This window comes from Gadus morhua, chromosome 9 (assembly GCF_902167405.1).
Source record: "Gadus morhua chromosome 9, gadMor3.0, whole genome shotgun sequence".
NCBI classification, from domain to species: domain Eukaryota; kingdom Metazoa; phylum Chordata; class Actinopteri; order Gadiformes; family Gadidae; genus Gadus; species Gadus morhua.
The window spans coordinates 16,000,803-16,026,111 of NC_044056.1; the positions used below are offsets into that span (position 1 = coordinate 16,000,803).

At 44.5% G+C, this 25,309-nt stretch overlaps 2 protein-coding genes across 2 annotated transcripts in view; both read left to right on the plus strand.

The window, feature by feature from the left end:
* Positions 1–3,719, plus strand: part of pskh1 (protein serine kinase H1) — a 9,212-nt gene extending 5,493 nt beyond the window's left edge. Inside the window, exon 4 of the mRNA XM_030365630.1 lies at positions 316–3,719. Coding sequence (XP_030221490.1) covers positions 316–633 — 318 coding nt within the window. The 3' untranslated portion in view covers positions 634–3,719. The remainder of the gene's footprint in view (positions 1–315) is intronic.
* A 1,092-nt stretch (positions 3,720–4,811) lies between these two features.
* On the plus strand, positions 4,812–22,610 carry mbtps1 (membrane-bound transcription factor peptidase, site 1). The gene is made up of 22 exons (XM_030365629.1): positions 4,812–4,990; positions 6,714–7,259; positions 8,390–8,653; positions 11,420–11,635; positions 11,810–11,920; positions 12,305–12,414; positions 12,837–12,953; positions 13,423–13,490; positions 13,587–13,689; positions 14,125–14,276; positions 14,525–14,686; positions 15,232–15,376; positions 15,879–16,067; positions 16,595–16,767; positions 17,350–17,622; positions 17,881–18,005; positions 18,432–18,509; positions 18,748–18,888; positions 20,197–20,328; positions 20,478–20,604; positions 20,861–20,991; positions 21,633–22,610. The coding sequence occupies exons 2-22, from the start codon at positions 7,031–7,033 to the stop codon at positions 21,857–21,859; spliced, it is 3,273 nt and encodes a 1,090-aa protein (XP_030221489.1). The 5' UTR covers positions 4,812–4,990; positions 6,714–7,030; the 3' UTR covers positions 21,860–22,610.
* Positions 22,611–25,309: the final 2,699 nt, after the last annotated feature.

The following is a 25,309-nucleotide window of genomic DNA, read 5'->3' on the forward strand; positions in this document are numbered from 1 at the left end:
TGCACAAACAGCGTTGAATGGTTTCAGCGTTGAATGCTGGTGCCAAACTAAGGCCCAATCCCATTTCTATCCCTTACCCCTTCCCCTTACCCCTCCCTCTTGTTTTGAAGGGGGAAGGGGAAGGGGAAGGCGTAAGGTTACGTAAGGTTACTTTTCCAACTTATTCTACCCTTTACCCCTTCCCCTTACCCCTTTAAAACAAGGGGAAAGGGGTAAGGGGTAGAAATGGGATTGGGCCTTAACCACCCTTAATGAAAGACATGCTAAACACATGAGAACTGATTCATGCTCGGTCTAATCTGTGTCCCGCTGCAGCCGTGGCCCAGCGTGTCCAACCTGGCCAAGGACTTTGTGGAGCGCGTGCTGACGGTGGACCCCAGCGAGCGGCTGACCGCCGGCCAGGCCCTCAAGCACCCCTGGGTGGTGAGCATGGCGGCCTGCTCCTCCATGAAGAACCTGCAGCGCTCCATCTCCCAGAACCTGCTGAAGCGAGCCTCGTCGCGCTGCCACAGCACCAAGTCGGCCCAGTCCACGCGCTCCAGCCGCTCCACCAAGTCCAACAAGGCCCGGCGCGCCCGCGAGAAGGAGCTCCGGGAGCTCAACCGCCGCTACCAGCAGCAGTACAACGGATGACACCTAAGCCGCCTCGCCCTTCGCTGCGGCTCCTGCCTGTGTAGGCTCCTGTCTGGGGCAGTACTTTCACAGGGATCGCTGCAGCTTAAAGTTGCGGTGTCCAGCGTCCCCCAAAGCCATCGCCATTGCCCAATAGGCCGGGGGCTGTGAAGATAATATATGAATTGAAGCCGATGTATTTAGATTGACCCGTCAATGGGGTTGTGACTCACTGTTGCCGGTAGCAATGCGAGCATCATGCGTGACTCCCGGTGGAAGTGTACAGTACGGGCAGCATGGAGGCGGTGTGATGCATTATTTTGGTGAGGAGCTCGTGGACTATAATGGCAGAACGTGTCCCTTCCAGGTGGTGTAACCACCACAACAGCACTGGGAGAAACATGGAGAACCTTTGGCTGCATCCCATTCTGTGTCTCTCATTCATCCCCCCCAAGGCTGAGGTAGACACGCTTCTCTACTCCCCCACATGTCCTCCTCCTCACCTGTTCCTCCTCCTGCTGTCCTCCTCTTCACCTCCTATTCCTGGCCTCCTCCTGTGCTGCCTGTGCCTCTGCATATTTATTTATTATTACTGACCTTACTATTGGTTTCCGTTCAAGCGGTCACTGGATGATGGCCGTCTATGATAATCTGTTGAACAGAATTCTTGGTACTGTGGTAGGTAGAAAAGGGTTGCCTTTTTATGAAGAGGACTGAAAACTGCTTTTCTTGTTCATTTCATTGTTGAAAGAAAATTGCTGTGAAATAATTATTGTGCGACTTGAACAGATGGACAAGTACAGCCAAACTTTATCTGAAGAGCTGGGAGACCCAGCCCACTGCAACAACTTGGATATTGTTGAAGGCCAACATTCAAATACATACGATCCATCAGGACTCATGCCTAAGCTTTTCATATCTTGCGTTTTGCTCCATTCAAATAACACAACTGCAGCTGGCTAAAACTTGGTATATTGTGAATCTTATGTTATTTTTTTCCGCCTACATGTCATTGTTTAGTTTTTACTTCAATCAGCATTTCCCATTGAGAAGCCGTTCAGAATAACAGGAGGGCAACCACAGTTTCAATTGGTCCTACCAAAGATATTTTTACGATGAGAATAAACAGTCGATGGCTATGTTCGATGGCTGGTTTATCAAAGCAGCGCATACTTCTTAGCTGGAGTCTTCTAACATGTCCTACTAGGTGCATTAGATCTGTTTAACAGAACCCTAGTATATTGTACGTCCCCTGCACATATTGTGGTCTCATCAATATAAAAGGATATGCCGTCCGTCTCACTGCACTCTCTGAGTTGGTGTTAAGAGTCCTGCGGTTTAATTGTGTTTTTGTATGCTCTTCTTGCCTGTGAGTCTGACACAACCACCTGCCAACCCACTACGTTTAATATTATTTTATGCGCTTAACCATTTCCTCATTCCTGTTTTTGAACAATGTGTATCTGTGGTCTCAAAACTTCTACACTTTTTAATGTGAAGATTATGTTAACGTGAGGTATTAAAGGAGATAAATCTTATAATTAGAATCGTTTGAAGAATCCATGCTGTAAATACATTACAGTTACGTTTGCACTTAAATTCAATGACATTCTAAGGCTTTGGGATTAGAATTGATATCAGCAGTGAAGGACCTCTGGACTGTAGTTTAATGCCACGCCTCTGCCCACCTCTGTCTTCGCCTCACATGGGATTTGTAATATTGCTTGGGGCCTATTCAAGTTAATAAATGTTGGATATGAATTGTTAAAACAAGTACAAAATACATTTTCCTATTTACCATCTGTATTTTTCTAAAAACCCTATGTATGGGGCAAGTACCATTGTACATCTAAAAACGTTCCGTTAAAAATGCAAGACCACGGCTTGGCTATATTTGTTTTGGTCAGTGGTTTTCCTGTTTTGTTGCAAAGCTCTTCCTAGGAAAGGTCATGTTGAGGTTAGTTTAAGAAAACAAAAAGTATACAGTGACCAGAGGTTTGGAGCCAAATAGAAAGAGTGTGTTTATAGTGCAATGGTGTCTGTGATTATGAAGGCTTTTACAGTACATTTCCCTGTATGCCTTATTATATCAATTACTCCCGTGAGCAGTTTGCTATGAGCTGGCCTGTTATTATAAACCTTATATTTTGTGAAGTTTTTATAAGTGATACTGGAAATCTAACCGAGCCACATCAACTGACCTCATTATTCCTTTTTATGTTGGAAAATGATTTTGTTATTTTGCTTCTTCTTGGAATGTTCCGTCATCTTCCTCGCCCACGAGACGTGAGTGTTGACAGGGACCACTTTATTTTAAAACAAAATAAAACCTTGGGATAACACCCAGCAACACCTTCTATGGGCCATGTCCCAAATGTCCCATTCTGGATCATTCCACCAGTCCAGGTTCATCTGATGCTGTCTCTCTTACCCTCTGACCACACTAGCCAGCGCAACACCTTTATGTTGTTGTTTTTTAATCTTTCACATAGACAAGGACATCGGAACATCTAAATGGGTTCTAATACAGTCTACAATTTATATATGTGCAAAGACGCAACATGGAAAAGACTGCTGTTTGTGGTTTGAAACTAAATTCAGTGACCTCAATAATTAATCTTAATTCATGATAGATGACAACATGTGTTCTAGATCATAACAACCATTATCATAAACAAGTTGCGTTTCAGTCATTGGTAAATAAGGGAATTATAAACTTGGCATAATGATACATCATGCCAAGCTATTAGTTGGACTCGCACAGAATCAGAACTTCCAGAACCATTGCTGAATGTCAAGTTTATACCAATGAATTACTTAAGTATTTGTAAACCGTTTTGTAGAATGTAAACAGACACATTTGTACAACTGTTTCCTCTAATCTTTGATATATACTTGTGATTTTGTGTAAATGCTGTCCTGAATGAAGTAGCCAATGCAACACTGTTACTTAATTACAGTTGTTATTTGTATTATTTGCGTAAATGAGTATCCCTTAACACTTCCCTTGTTTTTCTTACTTTTGTTATTTGTTTTATACAATGAACTTCTTTGATGAGTTTTTGTTTTATGCATATGTGCCAATAAATGAAATTGGTGATGACATTTTTTCTTGAAGAGGTATTGCATTCCTGATGTCAGTGTTTGCAGGAGGCTTCTTTCTGCTTCTCATATTATGCTACTTATGACTTAAACCAAAATACATTGCAGCTGCTGCTTCTGTATACTGTATTGTAATATGTGGTTCGTTCGGAGTTGTATTTTTCCTTCAACCCAATTTTATCTCTGTTTAATTATACCACATCATCGTACATATTCTGTAAGAAAAAATCGACAGATTACTGATTGACTACATCATGACAAACCCCTGGCAAGTTTAGCCATGGCAGTATATACCTAACAGGATGTGGAACCCTCCCGTATGAAGTGGCTATCAGGCTCCCTCTACAGGCAGAACGTTGTTATTAATGCAACAAAGGCCAAAAAAAAGAAGTGCAATCTCTAAAACATAAACTTAATCTCTCGTCTCATTCCTAACCTAAAACCTGAATTGAATCAGCTGTAACCTCATTTCTAAACTAAATCCTTTCTACCTAACAGCTGAACTTAACCATCTCTTACCTAAACCTTACCATCTCTCGCCTTATAACCTTATCATCTCAAACTTACAACCTTACCTTAACCACTTCTAACCTATTACCTAAACCTATCCACCTCTGACTTACTAATCAGTCAACTTTATCATATCTACTCTTAAACCTAAACCTAACCATCTCTGACTTACTAATTCCTAAAAGTAACCATATCTACCCTGATAACTTAACTTAACCATACGTTACCTAATGCTAAAAACTTAAACAAGTTACAATTATAAATGTATTAATGTAGTTAGTTCAACTTATCTCCCAGAACTGTGGTCCCATGAGTGATGTCCTGAAACTGCAGCCTTAATAGTGTGCGGCTGCACTTGCAGGAACATACGGTACTAGTGAATGCAAGGCTTCTGATGATTCTCCCCCAGGCAGCAGGGTTGCCAGATTGGACACGATCCATCTATTATTTTAAAAGCAACCTTTTTTTTTTAAGATGATCTAACCGTGGCAAAAATCGGTGCAAATAAAACTCCGAAGAAATATGTACAACCTTCACAAGTTATGAAAGTATTAAAGCAGAACCGGCGCACATTCGAAGTTGATCTGTTTAGTCAACACAAATCTGGCAACCCGATCAAATAGACGTCAGTGTGGTATACGGAGGAGTTTGCTTCTGGTAGCTTTTGTTCAGTTGCTGTTAAACTAGAAATCAGTCTATACTTGATATAGCACTGACCGTAACAACATACATGGACAGACATTTATTTGAAAAGCGAGACATTTAGGTAAGTAGGACCAAGTAAATGCTGTTGTATCCCACTGCTTCAAGACATTATGCTGCTAGCAAGCTAGCGTTGCGCATGTGAGAGTGATGGGGTCTTCAAGCTCCTTGTAGCAGGCTGGCATTAGCACGCTTCGTTGTTTACATTATTGCGGTACATTGTTCTCTCTCTCAAGTAAATACTCGAGTGGTCTGATAGACAATATGTCATATGTGATCTATTCTCTGTAAGCCTCAGATATACTGTGTTGAGGCTTATTCTCTTAGTTTATAGGGTGAAAATCACTAGTGGATCTGGACATAACACCAAATAGTACCATATCTTTATTTGTGTTGACTGTTCGTTTACTGGCTAAACGTTTTGTCTGTACTACTACTGTTTTGTTAAAGATATTTGGAATCAATGAGCGTTTGTTTTTCCTGTGGTCATGTTTTGCAAGCAATGCCTGGTAAAGAGACACTGTCTCAACAGATGTTGATGAAATTAGCCAATTACAATGAACGAGTATATTCAGAAAGTGTAAACTCGTGTGGAACAATTTCAAACCAAGATAGAAAGATTTCTACTCTATACCCACTAATCGTGAGCAAATATATTGGGCGCTATCATCCATATACGTTATCCCATAATGGTATATCTGGACTGGAGATGGTGTTGGTTCGCAACGGGCTGTTTGACACATTTAACGTCAAAAGTAAAGCCATTTGCTGCCTTTCCTGGTCTTTGATTGCAGGGAATGAGAAGTGTGCTAGTAATCTAACTAAAAAAGTTAAATGTTCTGTCTTTTATAATTTTGCAGTGTGGTGTCTTGTTTACACAAGCTGTCACACCCTGTCGTTTACAGCCCTCCCGTACGCAATATGGCTATTTTTACAACCATGGGTCTGAACCAGTAGTCATTAGCTCCATTGTTCTAGAGGGAGGGATCTTTCCCCAAACTTCAAAGCAGTGATTTGACGTGTTAGATGTAGGTTAATGCATCTTTCTAGAGTAAAAATAGTTTATCCATCTTTGTTCAAGTGAAATTGTTCACAGACTTACAGTCCACACTGTATAAGCCTCCTACCCACATCAATCTTCCTTACTAGGAAGAGTCTTAGTGTCATAAGTAGACGCTAAATAAAATAACTGCCACCCATAAGTTACTCAATTGTAATTGCTTTCCAAAAGTGCATATGTTTTTGATATGCAGAGTGTCACTACTGGTTTGTCTAGACATGTTGATTGAATTAACAGCCTCTTATCTCATCAGGCGTTGTCCAGGAAGGGGTGGAGGTCTTGGCTAGGTATTATAAAAGCCTAGTTTGCTGTTTGCTGCTTCGGTAGCCTCCGAGCTGATTTACGAGAATGTGTTTATTGTAGCAGTATTGATGTCATGTGGGAATGCCTTGGGCGTTTAGCGATAGGTTTCCATTTTGCTATTGTGAAGCTCCTGTCTATCTGGTAGCTCCCCCTCAGCCCAGGGCCCTTGGAGCTCTCGGTGCCATGTGCTTGACATGGCACCGATTCCTCTTTCTCTGCCCTCACTATCTTCGTTATGATTGATTGTGTTTCAATGGGTTATAAGCGTGTATCCTTGTGCTCTATTTGTGCTTGTGGAGTAAGGGAATAGACAAGATCCGCCGGAGGAGTATTCTGTGCGTATGCCTTATGGCTGTGTTACTTCCTGACATAATTACTTTGTTTGTTAAAACAAAAATGCCTAACTGTACATTTACTTTTCTAGGAATCAAAAGACGACCCTGGATTAAACCAAACTTGTCACTGGTTGGACCGACGCTAATCCTCCACACATCTCCACTGGTTTAACGCATCGCTTCTCAAGATGAAAACCATGTTTGTAGTCGGGCTCCACCACTGACCTGCTAACTGCACTACAAACATGGAGAGGAAACGCCGAAAGAAATGAATCAAGCTGCTCAGGACTTAAAAAATGTGGACTCAATCACCGAGCTCTGGACTTGAAATGCTGGGTCCCAATTCTTAACACCCGATCCTGCGTTCAGTAACACTTAATTCATTACCCAGCCTTACCCCTATCTAATGGTGTGGGTCTACCAAGGAACCGCCATGCCTCTGCATCCCATCGGGGTGTCCCTGTTGTTGGGGCTGCTGCTCGGCCTTCTGCCCATGGTGGGAACGGAGGCAGAGGGCGGAGCCCAGCAGCCCTATGACCCTCCCACCAGCACAGAGGCCCCGCCCTCCTCCTCCGGCTCCAATTGCTCCGACCTCACGGTGAAGCTGGAGTTCTCCACTCGGGTGGTGGAACACGGTGAGGGAACATGGGTTAATTCTCTAAAAAGTCCCTTGTTTCTCTTAGGTTCTGTTTGGGTTCGAGTCCTCCCGAAGCCTTTTCATTAGCTAGCGTTGGAGGAGGGGATCCCACAAGATGTTTGTCTGAGCTATTCCTTTTGGACACAACATGCCATCAGTGGTGGTATCGGTATTGCAGGCATTGTGCTGAGGAATAGATTGCAGCACAAAATGTCTGGTTCACGTTACTTGTTTTTCTGCTCTCCCACATATCATCTTGTCAGCAATATAAAAGCAGGCAGGAGTGTATTGTTGTCTCTGTATTTAGAAATGTATTGTTATGTAATACAGGTGATGCAGGTCTTACTACTGGGATTTAATCATTACCCAGCATCATTGTGAGTGTAATGCTTTTCATTCACTTGTCCTATATAAATGGGCTGTTTAAACTGCAACTCCCCAGCTGCAGAGAGTTTCAATACGCTTACAGTTTGTCCTTTCTTTAAATTATTCCTGGAGTTTTATTGTTGAGATAGTTAGGTATGTCATGCTCGGAGATGGTTTGTGGCAGGATATCTGTGAGTTTAACCCGCCCATAGCACAGCCTTCTATCATACATCTCATTGAGTTAGAAAATTATTATTATGTCCACAAATGGATAATAGACCCAAGAGGTAGATCATATTTGGATATTTCATGAAATTCATTCATCAATGTTTGCCCACATTTCTTGTGTTTCTGATGGGTTTTTAGTTTTCAATATTGTTAATTATCTACACCTTAAAACCGTACCCACCGAACCCTTATCATTTATATCACGTGCTCTATAAATATAAAGCATTATTGGAAATACGTGCATTCAGCGCGCTCTGTCTCATAACTTGTCTGTTCCATATGCAAACAGTCTTCTTTATTTTCCTTAATTTAAATAGGCTTTTTCTGCACTTTGTTAACGGGTCAGTGAAGACCCAGGAGAGAGTGTCGGCAGCAGACATAGAGAATGTATGCACCGCCCTGCAGGTCGGACTCAGAATCAGATCTGAGTTGCTCAATTCTGGCCAGCTTGTTAACACACTGGCAGGCCGGGCCGCTGGGCCGCCTACACAGACTGCTTCCTAACACGGCTCTCCTGGCCTTCCCTCTGTGCAGAGTACATCGTCGCCTTCACTGGCTACTTCTCCGCCAAAGCCCGTAGCCTGTACATCAGCAGCGCCCTGAGGAACGCCGCGGACGGGGTCCTGGAGTGGCACATTGTTCCCCGGGAGAACCCGGCCTCCGACTTCCCCAGCGACTTTGAGGTGGTCCACATGCGGCAGGCGTCACATAGCAACCTGGTGACGCTGGAGGACCACCCGTACATCAAGCGCGTCACTCCACAGCGCAAAGTGTTCCGGACCCTAAAGTACACCCCATGTGAGTCGTCGATGCTCGCATCACGCACATTGTATGGATTCACTGTTTTCATTGTTGTTATTTGTGACGGCCATTTGTATTTTTTGAGAATGCTGATATCGTATGATTTGAATACTTTAGTTTGTCTTGATCAAGGAAACTTTAGCCAACACTTTGGGCTCTGGTTAGTTGCAGTCCTAAAGTGTCATATTTTCAGCTTTAGTTTATTTCACGAGCAGCATTGCCTATTTCACAATTATTGATTGGCCTCTGACCATAGTCCATCATTATATCTGTCGGTCTTTCTCTCTTGCTCTCTGTACACTTGGTATGAGGCGAGGTGTGTGGGTGTGGGCATGTGTGTCACTGCAGTCTGTGTTTGTGTAGAGGAGGTGTGTGTTTATTATTGCAGTGTGTGGAGTTTGTGTATGAACTTGTATGTTGTTGAATACACACACACACACACACACACACACACACACACACACACACACACACACACACACACACACACACACACACACACACACAGCCACACACTAGAGATGGTGTGTGTGTCTGAGAGCCTGTGTGTGTCTGTGTCCCTACACGGGGGATATGAAGCCAGAAACACAGGGTGTCTGTGTTTCCACATGGAGGAGTACTAAGTGAAGCTGTCTGGGGGTGGGGTTGCTGATCGCCTGCTGTACCTGGCGATGGATGAAAGCTTTCAGTGTGTCCTGAAACACACAGCTTTCGGCGCGAGTCTTTCGGTGCCAGGGTTACGAGGCGGTGGTGGGATCTCAAAGTCCATAATGAGAAAGCTAACATTGTTATTGTTCATTGTTTTGTCTTCCCATTTTCCGTATTTCAGTGGCAAAGGACATTGGTTGCCCCACACTTATTATCTGAACACTTTAATTCATGGACAAAAACATCCATTAGACCAGGAAAGGCTGGGAGCAATGAACATTAAATTACATCTTTAGGCAGCATGGCAAGAACAGAAGAGAAGCAGAACAGCCTGCCTCTGATTCTTTTTGCTCAAGACCAGTGACGGTTCTTCTTTGAAACCAATCATTCTCAACTGATTCAATGTGTAGGGTTTCATGCACCTATATTGCAATAATGACGGATAGGAATGCACTGATTCTACTTTTTTCAGACCAAGAACAAGTACTTACATTTGTGTACCCTCTGATACCGAGTACCGATATGAGTACTAAATAATACCGTAACAGCTTAAAGAGCCAGAGAATGGTTCAGCAGAGAGATCTCGGGTGTAGGGGGTGTGTTATCGCCATGGTCATTGTACTGTATTTGTCCGCGAAGCCCAACCCTCAGACTCAGGTTTTATATTAGTCGATGCTCCTCAGACGGACAGTCCACATCCACACACACACCGTAGCGGTATACAATACGTTTCCAAAAAGCTCCACTTTCTCTCGAAAGCCACAGTCAACCGCCGCCCAGGCAGAGGTCACACAGACCCCGCCGCCGATCCACCGAGGTCGTGACTTCCAAGCGCCTCTGACATAACGAGTGGAACCTGCATCGTTTTTTGGGGAAAAGGGCAAAAACATCGGATTCTACCCCTTTTTCCTCTAAACTGGGGGCTTGGTTCAGTATCTGCACCTAAATGGCATAGATTACTATGTTTATGATCATATCAGACCAATTACCATGAAGAAGAAAATAAAATAAAAGGTTATGTTGCGTAAGGTGGTAACGGGTGGTTGTATCTTAGAGGTTTTATGAGTGCAGTATCGGTTCTAAGTACTGGTATTGGTGCATCCCTAAAGACAGATAGTTTGGCTGCTCTAAGAGGGAGGGAGGGAGAGAAGAATAGGAGTAGGAGAGGAATAAACAGAGATAAAGAGAGGGCAAGGATTGATGATGCCAATGAAAGGGAAAGTAATTGCTTACCATGAGGGAGAAAGCCTTATGGAAACGGTGAAAGAGAAAAAGGTGGAATCAGGATGTGGGGCCGTGCTACTGATCGGACGGCACCTCCATTTAAGATGGAAGGAAATAGGGCCCGACCGATTCATCGGCCTGCCGATTTAATCGGCCGATTATAGCCTTTTTGAAAATAATCAACATCTGCCAAAAAGACGCAGATTACAACCGATTATTATTATATATATTTTTTTATTCTTTTTTTTTTAGAAATGTTATTGCGCTTAGTATCCTGCAGATTGCGCGCCTACTCGCCTTGTTAACTAACAACTTTAGCTGGAGTAAAAAAGAGATTGAATTTTGCCGTACAACATGAAAGCACGCTCGCTCAGGCAGCTGCGTGCTCACCTCACCAATGTACACAAGACGTGTTGTTTGAGCATGTTGTGCCTGTTTTTCTTTAGGTCCCAGGCCATGTTAATTTGTTATACTGTGGACTCTAACGGTTAGACCATACTGCTCAGCACGCACGTGTTAGTCACTGCTCACGAGCGCAGCACATTGGGGGTTAGTTATTTATTTTACATTTTACATTACACTCATTTTTGACTGTAAATGTATTCTAAAGCACTCAAAGGTTCTGCATTCAATTCACTTATTCGTCAAAAGTGTTTAAAGTATATTTAAGGTATCAAAAACTACGTTTTATAGGCTTTTTTTTGTTTTGTTTTTAATCGGCCGATTAAATCGTAATCGTAATTTTTCTCTGAAAATAATCGGCATCGGCACTCAAAAATCTATATCGGTCGGGCCCTAGAAGGAAACCCCAAGAGGCCAGCACTTTGAATCGGTCCTCAGTTGTCTGGTCCCGGCTCTGCGTCAAGCCGTCCATGCTCTATGTCCTCACAGCACCTGAACCCAGCGGCCCTTGCAATGACACTCGTTGGACGGAGAAGTGGCAGTCGTGGCAGACATCCCGCCCCCTCCGGCGGACCAGCCTATCCATCAGCTCCGGGTTCTGGCACGCCACAGGCCGCCACTCCAGCCGCCGCCTGCTGCGGGCCATCCCTCGCCACGTGGCCCAGATCCTCCAGGCCGATGTTCTCTGGCAGATGGGACACACCGGTAGGACCCCTGGACCGTGACCTCCAGCCCTATTGACATGACTTTACCCCTTATGAGCTTTGTTTATAGAGCACCCTTCAGACAAGGTCTTGCAAATCAAAGTTTCACAGAATAAACCTGGACAGATTACTAATAAAATATAATGTGTATGTGTCTGTTTGTGTGTGTGTGTAGGTTCTGGGGTGAAGGTGGCAGTGTTCGACACAGGCCTTAGTGAGAAGCACCCTCACTTCAAGAACGTGAAGGAGAGGACCAACTGGACCAACGAAAAGACTCTGGATGATGGTGAGAACGGGTGTGATGATGATGCTGATGGCAATATTTGAAATGCCAGATGAAGACTAATATGATATGGATGATGTGGCTATAAATAGTACCAAGAGTGATATGGGTCACTGCTTCCATTCAAAGGATTGACATCAATATGTCTTAAATCTGTGGCACTATGCGCTTGCATGTGTTCCAATATTCCTAGTTAAAAAAGGTTTTTTTTCATTTTTCTTTTCAGTTTAGCAAGATATGGTATATTAATAAAAAGAGATCAGACTGGGCTCTTCATATGTGGACTGTTGTTTTTTGGGCAAATATCTTCAAGCCTACAGTGGAGTTCTGAGTGTTCGCCTGAGGCCTACAGTGCAGTTCTGAGGGAGTTTCTTGCTCTCTCTGCAGGGCTGGGTCATGGCACCTTCGTCGCGGGAGTGATTGCCAGCATGAGGGAGTGCCAGGGCTTCGCCCCAGACTCTGAGCTTCACATCTTCAGGGTCTTCACCAACAATCAAGTAGGTCCACCAATTTTGTCAATGAGTTCATACTAATTCAAAGTGGCATGTGAAGGCAAGTGAAGCCAGCAGAAGAGTCATATATTAGGAGGGTGAATAAGATGTATCAGTGTGTTTTGTGCAGTGGTTGTAGGTGATGGAACTTGAGCGTGTCATTTCCAGTATCATTAGACATGGCATGACTATATGCTCTGTAAGGTGACCTTGGGTGTCTTGAAAGGCGCCTCTAAATTAAATGTATTATTATTATTATTATGACCAGTTTCATCATTTCCGCCACCTGTTTGTGTATTTCTGAAATGGGTAATATTGGATTCTGCGTGCGTGTTAATTGTCCTAATAGCCCCCTCTGTCTGTCTTCCATGTGAGGAGGTGCTTTGCACCACCATGTGATGTATAACCGGTGTGTCCTGGTCCACAAGGTGTCTTACACTTCCTGGTTCCTTGATGCCTTTAACTACGCCATCCTGAAGAAGATCGACGTTCTCAACCTCAGCATCGGGGGGCCTGACTTCATGGACCACCCCTTTGTTGACAAGGTGATGTCATTACCTGAATCCCTACTTTATTGTTGTGTTAAATTAAACCGGTTATGTATGTAATTGATAGTCATTTAAATGCCTTGTTATTCCAATGCATTAGACGGTGCTCTAAGGCACCGGTGCCAACGCCTCTACCCATTCTTGTGTCACTCAGTTAATTACTAGTGTATCATATTATATGACAAACTTTATCTAACCATTTCTCACTTTTAGGGTCTGTTTTTGTTTTTTTCGTTAGCTAAAGATTCCCCCCTCAAAAATATATGACTATAATGTTAGAATTCATGCTGGCATAGGTGAAATGCCATGGAAATGGTATACGTTTTGGGGCCAACGTCTTTCAACAGAATGCATAAATCCAGCTGCAGAACAGCAATCCCTTCGTAGATCCTCCAGGCGCTTAGATACCTCAGTCCAACCTGTGGGTAAAGTGTTCCCCGCTCGTGCTCTGTCCCTCGTTCTCCAGGTGTGGGAGCTCACCGCCAACCGCGTCATCATGGTCTCTGCTATCGGCAACGACGGACCTCTGTACGGGTGAGTGAGTTGCGCCACCCCTCAGGGCAACGGGGCATGCTTGGATCAGGGTCCATGTGTACCGTGGGTAACCTTATATCTTTGGTTGGATCTCAGCACACTGAACAACCCCGCCGATCAGATGGACGTGATCGGGGTGGGGGGCATCGACTTTGAGGACAACATCGCCAGGTTTTCCTCCCGAGGAATGACCACATGGGTGGGTTTCTCTCACTTTCTCTCAACCTCTCTCTCTCTCTCTCTCTCTCTCACTCTTATGTAAACTCAGTAGAAACAGAGCTGCCGGCCGTGTCCCCAGCCTGCACCCCCCCCCCCCCCCCCCCCCCCTCCTTTCATCCCCACACATCTTCTCTCTGAACAGCTGGCTGAATATAAGACGGCCTCTTAAAGAACGACCCCACTCCCTGTCATAAAAGCCCTTCGGCCCAATATCACAAAGACAATCTCTTTCCCTCCATGACCATTTTCATTAGTCACACGTCTGCTCACACATTGCGCTCTGATGCTCTCGCTCTCACTCCCTTTTTGGTTCCCTCTCTCTTCCCCTCTCTTTGCCCAGGAGCTATCACGCAGCTATAGATTATTTGACTCTCTCTCTCTCTGTGTCGGTGCGTGTCTGTGTTCCCACGCCCAGGAGCTACCAGGGGGCTACGGCCGCGTGAAGCCGGACATCGTGACCTACGGCTCGGGGGTGCGGGGGTCCGGGATGAAGGAGGGCTGCCGCTCCCTGTCGGGCACCAGCGTGGCCTCGCCCGTGGTGGCGGGGGCCGTCACCCTGTTGGCCAGGTCGGTAACCCCAGTCTCTGTGCAGGGGGTCCCCATCGCTCACGTTAAACGTCCTGGTTCATCGACTGCCTGTCAATGGACCAATGGACAGTTTGGGTTCAGGCTGCAGATGTTATACCGTGAACAGGCCAGCGTGACCAGACATGTTGAAATGGTTTAGAGTCTGCTTGGTATTAAACCTGACGCCCGTAATGGATGCATTAGACGCACACAGGCACACCGAACCAGCAGTCCTCTCTTGCCTGCAGCACTGTGCTGAACCGGGAGCTGATCAACCCAGCGTCCATGAAGCAGGCTTTGATGGCGTCAGCCCGCAGGCTGCCCGGGGCCAACATGTTCGAACAAGGCCACGGGAAACTGGACCTGATAAGGGCCTACCAGATCCTCAACAGCTACCGGCCCCAGGCCAGGTGAGTGACGAGCACCACAGCCACCTTGTGGAACCCCACCACAGGTTTCCACCACAGTTCGCATTATCACTCTAATATAATTTCATAACTTTCCACTTTTTCTTTCCTAGCTAACAGTGAGGTGGAGAAGATCCTGAAAATGTAATCCCTATGTACTTAATCAAGAACACATTTTGTGTCTCTGATACCGAGTCCCGATATGTGTCCTAAATAATACCAACAGTTTGAAGAGCCAGTTAAGCCTCTGGTTCAGCGCAGAGTTCTAGGAAAGAGGGGGCGTGTTATCGCCATGGTCGTTGTGTATCAGCGTTAGAATGAATGATTTGTATATGAAATGTGTCCATTTAATTAGGACCCCAAGAAACTGAATCTCCGAAGAGATCCTGAGAGATTCCCTCCCCTAAAGTTGTTTAGGTGTGGATAGATCCCTGACCTGGTTAGGCGGTATCTCACGGAGGCGGCGTCTTTTAACTACATTGAGAATCTGTTCCACATCTATAACTACCCTGATCTGACCCCTGGACCTCTGTTGACCTCCCACTCAGCCTCTCCCCCAACTACATCGACCTGACGGAGTGTCCGTACATGTGGCCCTACTGCTCGCAGCCCATCTACTACGGGGGCATGCCCACCATCGTCAACGTGACCATCCTCAACGGCATGGGAGTCACCGGCAGGATCGTAGACAAGGTATGCATGAGCACCGCCGATTTAATGGAACAGAGCCCCCTCTTCACTGTGAGTAAAGCAAAGACACTCTTTTGTGTACCACTGCCCTGAATTCAGAACTGTCCGTTAGTGTCTGGCGGAAAAAGCGGTTATTGGACTCACAGTTGAAAGGATGTAATGCTATGTAGCACATACTCCACCCACACCCTGCGTCCTTGACCATGTAGTAGTATATAGTATATTTTTTGCGTCCTTGCCGCTCTACCCGGGCTTCACCTCTATCCTCACCCAAACACCGGTTTTCCAGCATCCACGCGACATTCTCATTTTATGTGCTACATGTGTGAAAGGGACGCAACTCTGGACAGTGTCCAAAACTGATTCTCCCGTCATTGAGGGAAAAGGGCTCGTGTCACATTTCAAAATAGGACTTCAGCAGACTGGAAATGTTGTTGTGGTACCTGTATTCACTGTGAGCTGCTTTTGGAAAACTGTGATGCCTAACCCTTCCTGCAACCCGCAGCCTATCTGGCAGCCCTACCTGCCCCAGAACGGGGACCACATCGACGTGGCCATGTCCTACTCGGCCGTGCTGTGGCCATGGGCAGGCTACCTGGCCATCTCCATCTCTGTGGCCAAGAAGGCGGGGTCGTGGGAGGGCGTGGCCCAGGGTCACGTGATGGTCACGGTGGCGTCGCCGGCGGAGAACGACGTGAGTGATTTAAAATAAGAACAGGGAAATGTGACGCTTGCTTTGGATTTTTCAGTGACTAGCTTATTTTAATAAATAAATCAAATCGTATTACGCCTAGCACTAATTTATATCTGTATTTCGGTCAATGTAAGACCCTTATTCCTGTTGTAATGGTATTTTAAACACATTTAAAAAATGTACTTTTGTTCTTTACAGTAACTCCATAAATCAAAGTCAACACTTCTATATGAGCAACCTGAGCACTTGTACAGATGGGCCCCTCCCTCCCAGATAGACCTACTCTTTCCAGGGTAGATAGACTAATAACAATGGGGTGCCAGCAGAGGCACATGAGAAGACGCCGAAACATGAATGGAAAGTGTGAGGAATCGTCTCAGGACCTCCTGGCTCTGAGTCATAGTGCTGTCAAGGCGAGGGCTGGTCTCCTCATTGACCTCGCGGCCGTCACGGCGGCCCCCAGTGTGTCAGGTCGTTAAAGGGTTTTAATATTGAATGAATGTGATTTGTCCTCTGCCCCTCCCCAGTCGGTGGTGGGCGGGGAGCTGACCTCCACCGTCAAGCTGCCCATCAAAGTGAAGATTGTACCGACGCCTCCCCGCAGCAAGAGGGTGCTGTGGGACCAGTACCACAACCTGCGCTACCCGCCCGGCTACTTCCCCCGAGACAACCTGCGCATGAAGAACGACCCGCTGGACTGGTGGGTGGAGCGGGAGGCCAACGCTAGGGACGGGATGGAACTAATGTACTAATGAGAAGCACATATAACGGCAGGCTGGAGGCCTTTTTTACACATCTTCGATGTGAAACATCCTTGAAGCCGTCATGGTTCTCAAAGTGGTTTTATTTGCCTTTATTTCTTATTTAATATTATTTATAGAGTGATAGGCTGGTACCCTTTCCTCCAAAAGCAGCACAGCGATTTATGCAAAAAAAACTGGATCTCACCCAGCGCAGGGTAAACACAGAAAAGATTAGAATAATACTGCAGGCCTACACATACAATTATTAAAGGTTAGACATCTTCTCTCACTAGTAGGAAGATAAGGTAAATATCAATGTGGGCTTTATGCTAAATCTACAAGGCTTCCAAACACCTTTTAATATTGCCCAAACCTGATATGGAAACCTTATCATTTGTGTGTATAATCATCTGCCCTTTTGAGCAGTCATCAAAACCAAATATCATATCATATATCGTGTGATGCACTTTCTTTGCTACTCTATATCCGGTCCACCTTTCAAGCTGTGTGTCGGTGCGTGTGTGTGTGCGTGCGTGCAGGAACGGGGACCACATTCACACCAACTTCCGGGACATGTACCAACACCTGCGGAGCATGGGCTACTTTGTGGAGGTGCTGGGTGCGCCCATCACCTGCTTTGACGCCAGCCAGTACGGCACTCTGCTGCTGGTGGACAGCGAGGAGGAGTACTTCCCCGAGGAGATCACCAAGCTGAGGAGGGACATCGACAACGGCCTGTCCCTCATCGTCTTCAGCGATTGGTACAACACCTCCGTCATGAGGAAGGTCAAGTTCTACGACGAGAACACCAGGTAGGTTAGCGCGCCGCCGCCTTGCCTCGAGTGGTTGAGCCGCTGGTTGATTTGAAGCCAGAGCCTTGCTGATTGGTTTATTTTGAGGCTCCTCTGTTGCTTGTCACACAGCGTGTTCCGTCAAGCTTGCCACTGACAGCGCTGATCGTTGAGTCGTTTTTTGGTGTTGTTAAACGCACGCCTTTTATGTTGGAAATTAGGTCTGGCAATTATTGAGCTCTGGTCTTTTTATACCTTGTTTTCTGATGTGATCCTCAGGCAGTGGTGGATGCCGGACACGGGGGGCGCCAACATACCGGCCCTGAACGAGCTGATCTCTGTGTGGGGGATGGCCTTCAGCGACGGGCTCTACGAGGGAGACTTCACCATGGCAGATCACGACAGTAAGAACACACACATACACATACACATTCATGCATACATAAAACGCCAAAAACAACTTAATGATCTGCCCTGTCACTGGGAAGCTTTACAGAACCTACTGTGTTTCTTAAAATATAAATATATATAGATATAGAGATAGATGGATGCTTTCTCCTTTTTTTCTATTTATTTCATATTATTTACAGATGCCAAAGAAATGCACCATTATTCAATATAGTAGTTATTTTACTTCCAGTTGAGCAGACATCCTGTCGTTTCTTTAAAATGACATAAGAGAGCCACCCTGTTTTTAGGGAATAGATGCCTTGCTTTTATCTCATATCTCATAATGCATCTAATTTCTGAGGTATCTTCCGAATGTTATCTTGTGTTCCTTAACTAGCGGTCCCTGGGTATGTCTTGACTCTCTCTCTCTCTCTCTTTAGTGTACTATGCCTCAGGCTGCAGTATCGCCCGCTTCCCTGAAGATGGAATAGTGATCGCCAAAAATCTTAAAGACCAAGGTATTTATTTTGGGCTGTTAAATCATTTTATTTCCTTGAGAATGATAGCAAAGCCTGTCTGCGCTAGTCTGGTACACTGCGAGGAGCTGGAGTCTGTTCAAACGTGTGTGTGTGTGTGTGTGTGTGTGTGTGTGTGTGTGTGTGTGTGTGTGTGTGTGTGTGTGTGTGTGTGTGTGTGTGTGTGTGTGTGTGTGTGTGTGTGTGTGTGTGTGTGTGTGTGTGTGTGTGTGGGGTTTAGGTCTGGAGGTGTTGAAGCAGGAGACCGCAGTAGTGGAAGGAGTTCCAATCCTTGGACTGTACCAAACGCCATCTGACGGGGGCGGCCGTATTGCTCTGTATGGAGACTCCAACTGTATAGATGATAGCCACAGGCAAAAAGGTAAAAGAAAATGGAATCCTGAATGATTGTTTTGAGACAAATTGCTTGTTAAATCTAGCTTTGGTTAGTCAATAATAAAGTATTAAAAGAGGAACTTATGTCAGTTACAGGGTGATGTTTCAGTATTACTAGCCTATGAAAATAAAATAAACGCAATTGTACTGCAAAATGGATGAAACACAAGTACAACACTTAAACAGCTGCCTTGCTTAACTACTAGGGATGGGTCTGAATATTCGATTATTCGATTATTGGTTCACGAGGGTCAAAGTCTTTTTTTAACATTTGGACCGTTAACATTTATTCCCATTCAAATAAACAAGAATTAACGGATGGAACTAATGTTGGACAGGTGTCCAAGGGCATTATCCTGCTTCTAACCATGGTCACAGACCATTCATTTATATTTTCATATTTTTTACAATCCAAATATAAAGTTTTTCACAAACCATAACTTTGTTTCCCTGGTAACGCCTGAGGGTTTGACTAATACCTCTCGTAAATTTCTTATGCAACGGAAACGTTTTTCACTCCTCCAGTAAATAGGACGGACCTTAGCTACGACTTGGCAACGGGAGGTATTCTAGTCCGCTCAGCTATGCGCTAGAAAGCTAACGTTATGTATTGTACATATTTATAATTCGAAATTTATCCAAGCCTTAATACCACAGATACTCTAGGGTCTATAGCTTATAACCGCGTTGTCTGATTACAGTTTAATTCATTTTTCACAATTTACCAGCTCTCGTTTTGAAGACCGAATCACCGCGCCATTCGTTTCAATGGAAATCGCGACGGTGTATACTTTCAACATAAAGTGTACATATTTATAATTTGAAATTCATCCCAGCCTTAATACCACAGATACTCTAGGGTCTATAGCTTATAACCGTGTCCATACCGCGTTTTTGGATTACAGTTTAATGCATTTTTCACAATTTACCAGCTCTCGTTTTGTAGGCAGAAATGACAATTTGACTCTACCCACTTAGCAGGTCGTTTTTTTTTTTGCATTTAAGATAGGCCTACTAATTGATTCCTTGCCGACGATCCATGGCTGCCTTCGTGAATGTTGGCACCCATCGAATAATCAATTATTCGTTCATACCAGCCACCGATTATTTGAGTTATTCACATCCCTATTAACTACCAACAAATTGGTTAGTTTTCACTCTGTAGAAAAAGTGTCAAAGCTGCTGTTTGTTCAAATAGTCACCAGGGATCACAGGCTGGTCACCATTACAAGCTGGTGCCTCACCAACACCTCTCAGGACCTTCTCTAACGTTCCCCTGGTTCTTCCATTCCAGATTGTTTCTGGCTGCTGGATGCGCTGCTGCAGTACACATCTTATAGCATGACTCCGCCGAGTCTGGTCCACTCCCACAGCAGAGTATCGGCCCCTCAAGGCACAGACCGCCCACTGCCACAAAGACTGGAAGGTAAGCATGGTTTTGAATGGTAATTGTCAGATATATATTTTGAATACGTCTCGCATGATTGCATGTACATATGCAATGCAAAAACACTCACGTTATATGTCTGTATATGTTCTACTCTTCTGTAAACATTCCTCCACTTTCCCTCGCAGGCAACCATCTCTATCGTTACTCTAAGGTGCTGGAGCCACACCTGGGCGATCCTAAGCCCCGCCCCTTACCTGCCTGCCCTCACCTGTCCTGGGCTAAGCCCCAGCCACTCAACGAGACAGCGCCCAGGTACGTTCAATCGCACATTATCCTACACACTACATATTTTGTAGTTCTGTAAAGGGAATAACTCAAGCGAGGTGTGTTGTTGGCTGATGTTTTTTTACAGCTATTCTGTTCTTGCAACTCGTTAATAGGTTTTTACCTCAACCAGACAAAATTCTAGAAATTGCTCTCAACTGCGCTTGATGGAGTTTGTGCATTGCCCGCCCTGTATTCCTTCTGTCTCTCACCCTCTCCCTCTCTTACTCTCTTGTATTCCTAGTAATCTGTGGAAGCACCAGAAGCTGCTCTCGGTGGACCTGGACAAGGTGGCTCTGCCCAACGTGAGGCCCTACCGGCCCCAGGTCAGGCCTCTGTCTCCTGGGGAGAGTGGGGCCTGGGACATCCCTGGTGGTGAGTCCAAACCGTCATAAGTTCAATACAAAGAGCTTTAATTCACTTTAAGGTCTAATTCCCGGGGCGCCCCGGTGGCTCGGCGGGTAGAGCGTGTACCATTAAAGGCTCAGTCCCACCGCAGCGACCCGGGTTCGATTCTTGACCGTGGTCCTCTGCTGCATGTCTTCCCCTCTCTCTACTATACCTTCCTGTCTGTTACTCTGCAATAAAAAGGATAGAACCTTCAAAAATATAAAATAAAGTCTAATTCCCCTCTTTCAGCTTGATTTTAGAACAACTTTTTTTTACTTCTGTTGTGTATGAGCAATAGAGTGAGCGATGTTGTACATGAAATGAGTGAAACTATCACAAAATCCTATGCAAACACATAGGATTTTACCTGTTTTCTCTAAATTACTTATTTCAGTAACCGTGATCAAATGGCATAGATTACCACTATGATGATCATCAGAAATGTTTAAAACAAAAAACAAACAGATTTAGGTTCACTGTCCCTTTACCACCAGACCAGGTCAAAGGTCAGGATCTGACTCAGGCTACATGCCACACTATAAGCTGCTAAGGCTTGAGACTCCCGATGGTATTGCTGAGTCTGTTTCTCCTTCCACTCACCGGTACCTTCCTGTCTTTGACCTCAGGGATAATGCCTGGCCGCTACAACCAGGAAGTGGGCCAGACCATCCCCGTCTTTGCGTTCCTGGGCGCCATGGTTGTCCTGTCCTTCTTTGTGGTACAGCTGACCAAAGCCAAAAGCAAACCCAAGCGCAGGAAGCCTCGTGTGAAGCGCCCCACCTACTTACAGCAGCAGAGCCCCGCCCCCAACGCCACCGCCACCATGGCAACGGGCAAGAGCCCCACCGTTTGATTGGACCTATGGCTGCTGAACGCGGCCTGATGCGTGGGAGTTGACACCATGAGGCCTAATGCATGGATCATGGCAGTATGACCCATGAACTCTACCGATGCTGAGACCCAAGGGCACAGGAGGGGGAATCCAGCTTTTCTTAAACACAAACACTATCAGACTGCTTTCCCATTTTTTTCCATCGGTGCTTGAATGGTTCTGTGCCTAATGGTTATCAAAGTATGTGTGACCTGTGTGTATCTGTGTAGAGTATTGAGCTGTTTTGGACAGTATTACACACACATTCACCTAATGACACTACATGCAAAACCGACCAGGAGATCAGTCCACTTTCAAGGAAATGGAAAATGTTGCCCAAAACTCTGACATTGTTCATTTAAAGAAAGGGATATTCTTTGCTTGACTTTTCTTTGACCGAAACGTCTCCATGACATTTTTATATTTATTGAATTTGTTTGTATTCAAAATGCATATTCCATAAAACTAAACGCGGCAACGCTTTGACATTGAAAACCTTTATACATACAGACTCACAGGTATTTACAAATGACCCATCCCTTGACCTCATCTTGGTGTTTTTGTATATTTCATTTATTGTCTTAATTGGTATCGTTTAGTCCATCTATGAACTTATGAACAGCCTTTCTGTTAACCTATTTCCTACAATGATTCACGATTTCACTGTATATAAAATAGCATTGACAAACTGTTGAAAATGTATTTCATCAATAAAAAAAAAGGCATCACCCTGGCTCACGTCATTAAAAAGAATCTGGTTTTATAGTAATAGTTCTGAGTACGCATATTTGACATAAACATGAGGTGAAATTCTGTCAATTGTTTCTCCAAAGATATTTTTTTTGGTTGCTTTTATACGAGGTAGTAAATCAAATAATCAAAATTATGATTAGGATCTTAAGGCAATTTCAGTGATTGAAAGACTAGTACGAGTGAAAAATTAATTCTGCTTAGAGACTTTACACATTGGGTGTAGCTGGAACAGGCATAAACTCGGCTACGAAGGAAAATCTATATATATTTATGGCTATATGTTTTATGTTGTGGCAAAGTATCTTGGTCAATCTGGCTCTGTTTTTGAGATAAAAATGTGTATAATTGCAGACTTCAATGTTTGCAATGTGCCCGTGCAGGCTGCCCTGGTTTCCTATGTGCGTCACCAACATACATATTCAACCGATTGTTCAAGATGATCATGAAGATAAGGAGGTTAATACCTAATGCTGGTGTTACTTTACTTTTTTTTCCTGTAGTGGATATTCCAACATTATAATACTTCTAGATGATCTTCTGTTGTATTTTTTTTAAACATAGAAATAACATAATGTCAAATTTCTGTATTTTTCGTTGTTATGATGGAAAAAATAAGAAATCCAAATTAAACACTCATTATTGCACTTGGCTGGTGAACTGTTGTATTGCCTATACAGCCATTCATAGTATTAAAGGCAGGATGCATTATTCAGGTAAGAGGGGAAGAATATTGAGGATTTATTTAAGGGATCACATTCCTCATTGAATCCTTAATGGTATTTCCACTTATCTACTCACAACACAATTGCTGGGACATTCGAAAAATGTAAAGACATTTTATCAGCTTCACTGTTGATGCGGATGCTGGATAGATAGTCTAACCAATCATCAAGCTCATGCTGACCTTATCCACATGCTTTAAAAGTCCTCTTCCTTCCTAGCTGTCTGCTTCTCTCAGCTGGTCACCCACCATACCCCACCTATCATACCCCACCTATCATACCCCACCTATCATACCCCACCCACCATACCCCACCCACCATCCCCCACCCACCATCAGCCCGACCCAGCTCCACCTGGACCCGGAGGAGCAGAGCAGGACGGAGGGATGCCTCAGTAACCCTACCCTAACCCTAACCCTATCTATTTACTCTTCTCATGTCATTCACGTTGTCTGTTGTAACACCAGGATTGTATTAATTTCATGAAGTCTCTCAAAGTAGAAAAAAAAAACATTTCAACACAACATGCTCCACTCATTAAGGCTTATCCAAACTCTGTCTACATGTAGCTGTTCACTATTTCAATTGAATTCAGCCGATGGTTAAGGAAGAATTGTGTGCCATTCTTTTGGCTGGATTATAGATCCCATAGGCTGATGCACTGAGGTGGTTGGGCTATGAGCTGGACCCATGGATGCAGACTGTTTGGGCGGTACGCTGGTGTGCAGGGCTCTAAGCCTAATGGACCCATCAGCCTGTGAATCTGTCACCCAGCCTCTTCCATGACGGCCCCGTCGGCTGGCTAATCTCCTCGGACCTTGGGAAACTCTGGGGAATGCCCCTGGAACCATCTAACGGCGCTCACGGGATTTTGGGAGAAGTTGACGGCGTGCCAAGAGGTCACATGACCTCATTCCCCTCCTCGGTTCCCAGGTGCAGCGATGCACTGCCAGGGGCCAAGCCGGTCACCTGGTCGTCCCGGTTACGAGACGCCAGGGGCCCCAGGGAGACGTCCAGGCGCATCCGCCGCCGCCCCACCTCCACTACATCCCTTCCCCCTCACCACAGTTATGAGCTCCACATTGAGATCTGCTGATCCTGCTAGATCCTTACTAAATCAACGGTGGATTATCCTCTATATTTTGATGTGCAACAGGGATTAGAGGCGCCTTTGGGTGTTAACTGAATAACTGTTCCATTAGGAATCCAAAATAGTTTATATTTGAATGCATTGAAAACTTCTTCATACCCATCATAAAACTTATAGTCAAAGTGATCCATAAAGGCCATTTAAGGATTCCAATTGTCAAATTGACCGTTTTTTTGTTTTGGTTTTGCCAGCTAATACAATTTCAATCATCCAAATTAAGGGAATAAAGATTAAGTTCCTTGAACAGAAAACAAATAATTTATAAATGTAAATCATTAGGCCTATAATTTGGTCCACCAATAACATTCACAGTCATTACCAAGTCAAATCTGCAATTTATTTTGGGGTTATGTGATTATTTAATATTCCCAATGCCTGTATAATTCAATTGATATGTGCAATTAAATGACTGTCATGGTTTATGACTTCAATATTGTCTCTTTCTGTCCAAGGCTACTTTGATGATTCGGGAAATAGACAGACCAAACACAACAACAACAACTACTACTAAACAAAAATTCTTGATCACTCCTCTTATGTTTTCTTTATTTCCCCTTATTTTCTACCCTGTGCTTTGGTTTCAACCTGCTGCTCTTTCTCTGTCCATCCCTAGAGGCAACCTACCTTATGGTCGTCAATTACTGATGTTAAACTGTGTATAATTTGTCATTACGAATGCAAGCCTTGTAGATTATAAGATTATGGCATGACTACGATTATAATGGGTGGTTTAACAAGATCAAATGCAAAGGAGAAGATAGCACGTGTGTGGAAGGGAACGCCTTTATATTTGGGCACGGCATTAGC

What these genes read in the sequence shown, in the direction of transcription:
- mbtps1 (XM_030365629.1), top strand. Translation starts at nt 7,031, where the DNA reads ATGGTGTGGGTCTACCAAGGAACCGCCATGCCTCTGCATCCCATCGGG. An exon ending in AGCTACCGGCCCCAGGCCAG is followed by an intron (nt 14,687 to 15,231) that starts GTGAGTGACGAG and finishes CCTCCCACTCAG; the next exon opens with CCTCTCCCCCAACTACATCG. An exon ending in GGCCTGGGACATCCCTGGTG is followed by an intron (nt 20,992 to 21,632) that starts GTGAGTCCAAAC and finishes CTTTGACCTCAG; the next exon opens with GGATAATGCCTGGCCGCTAC.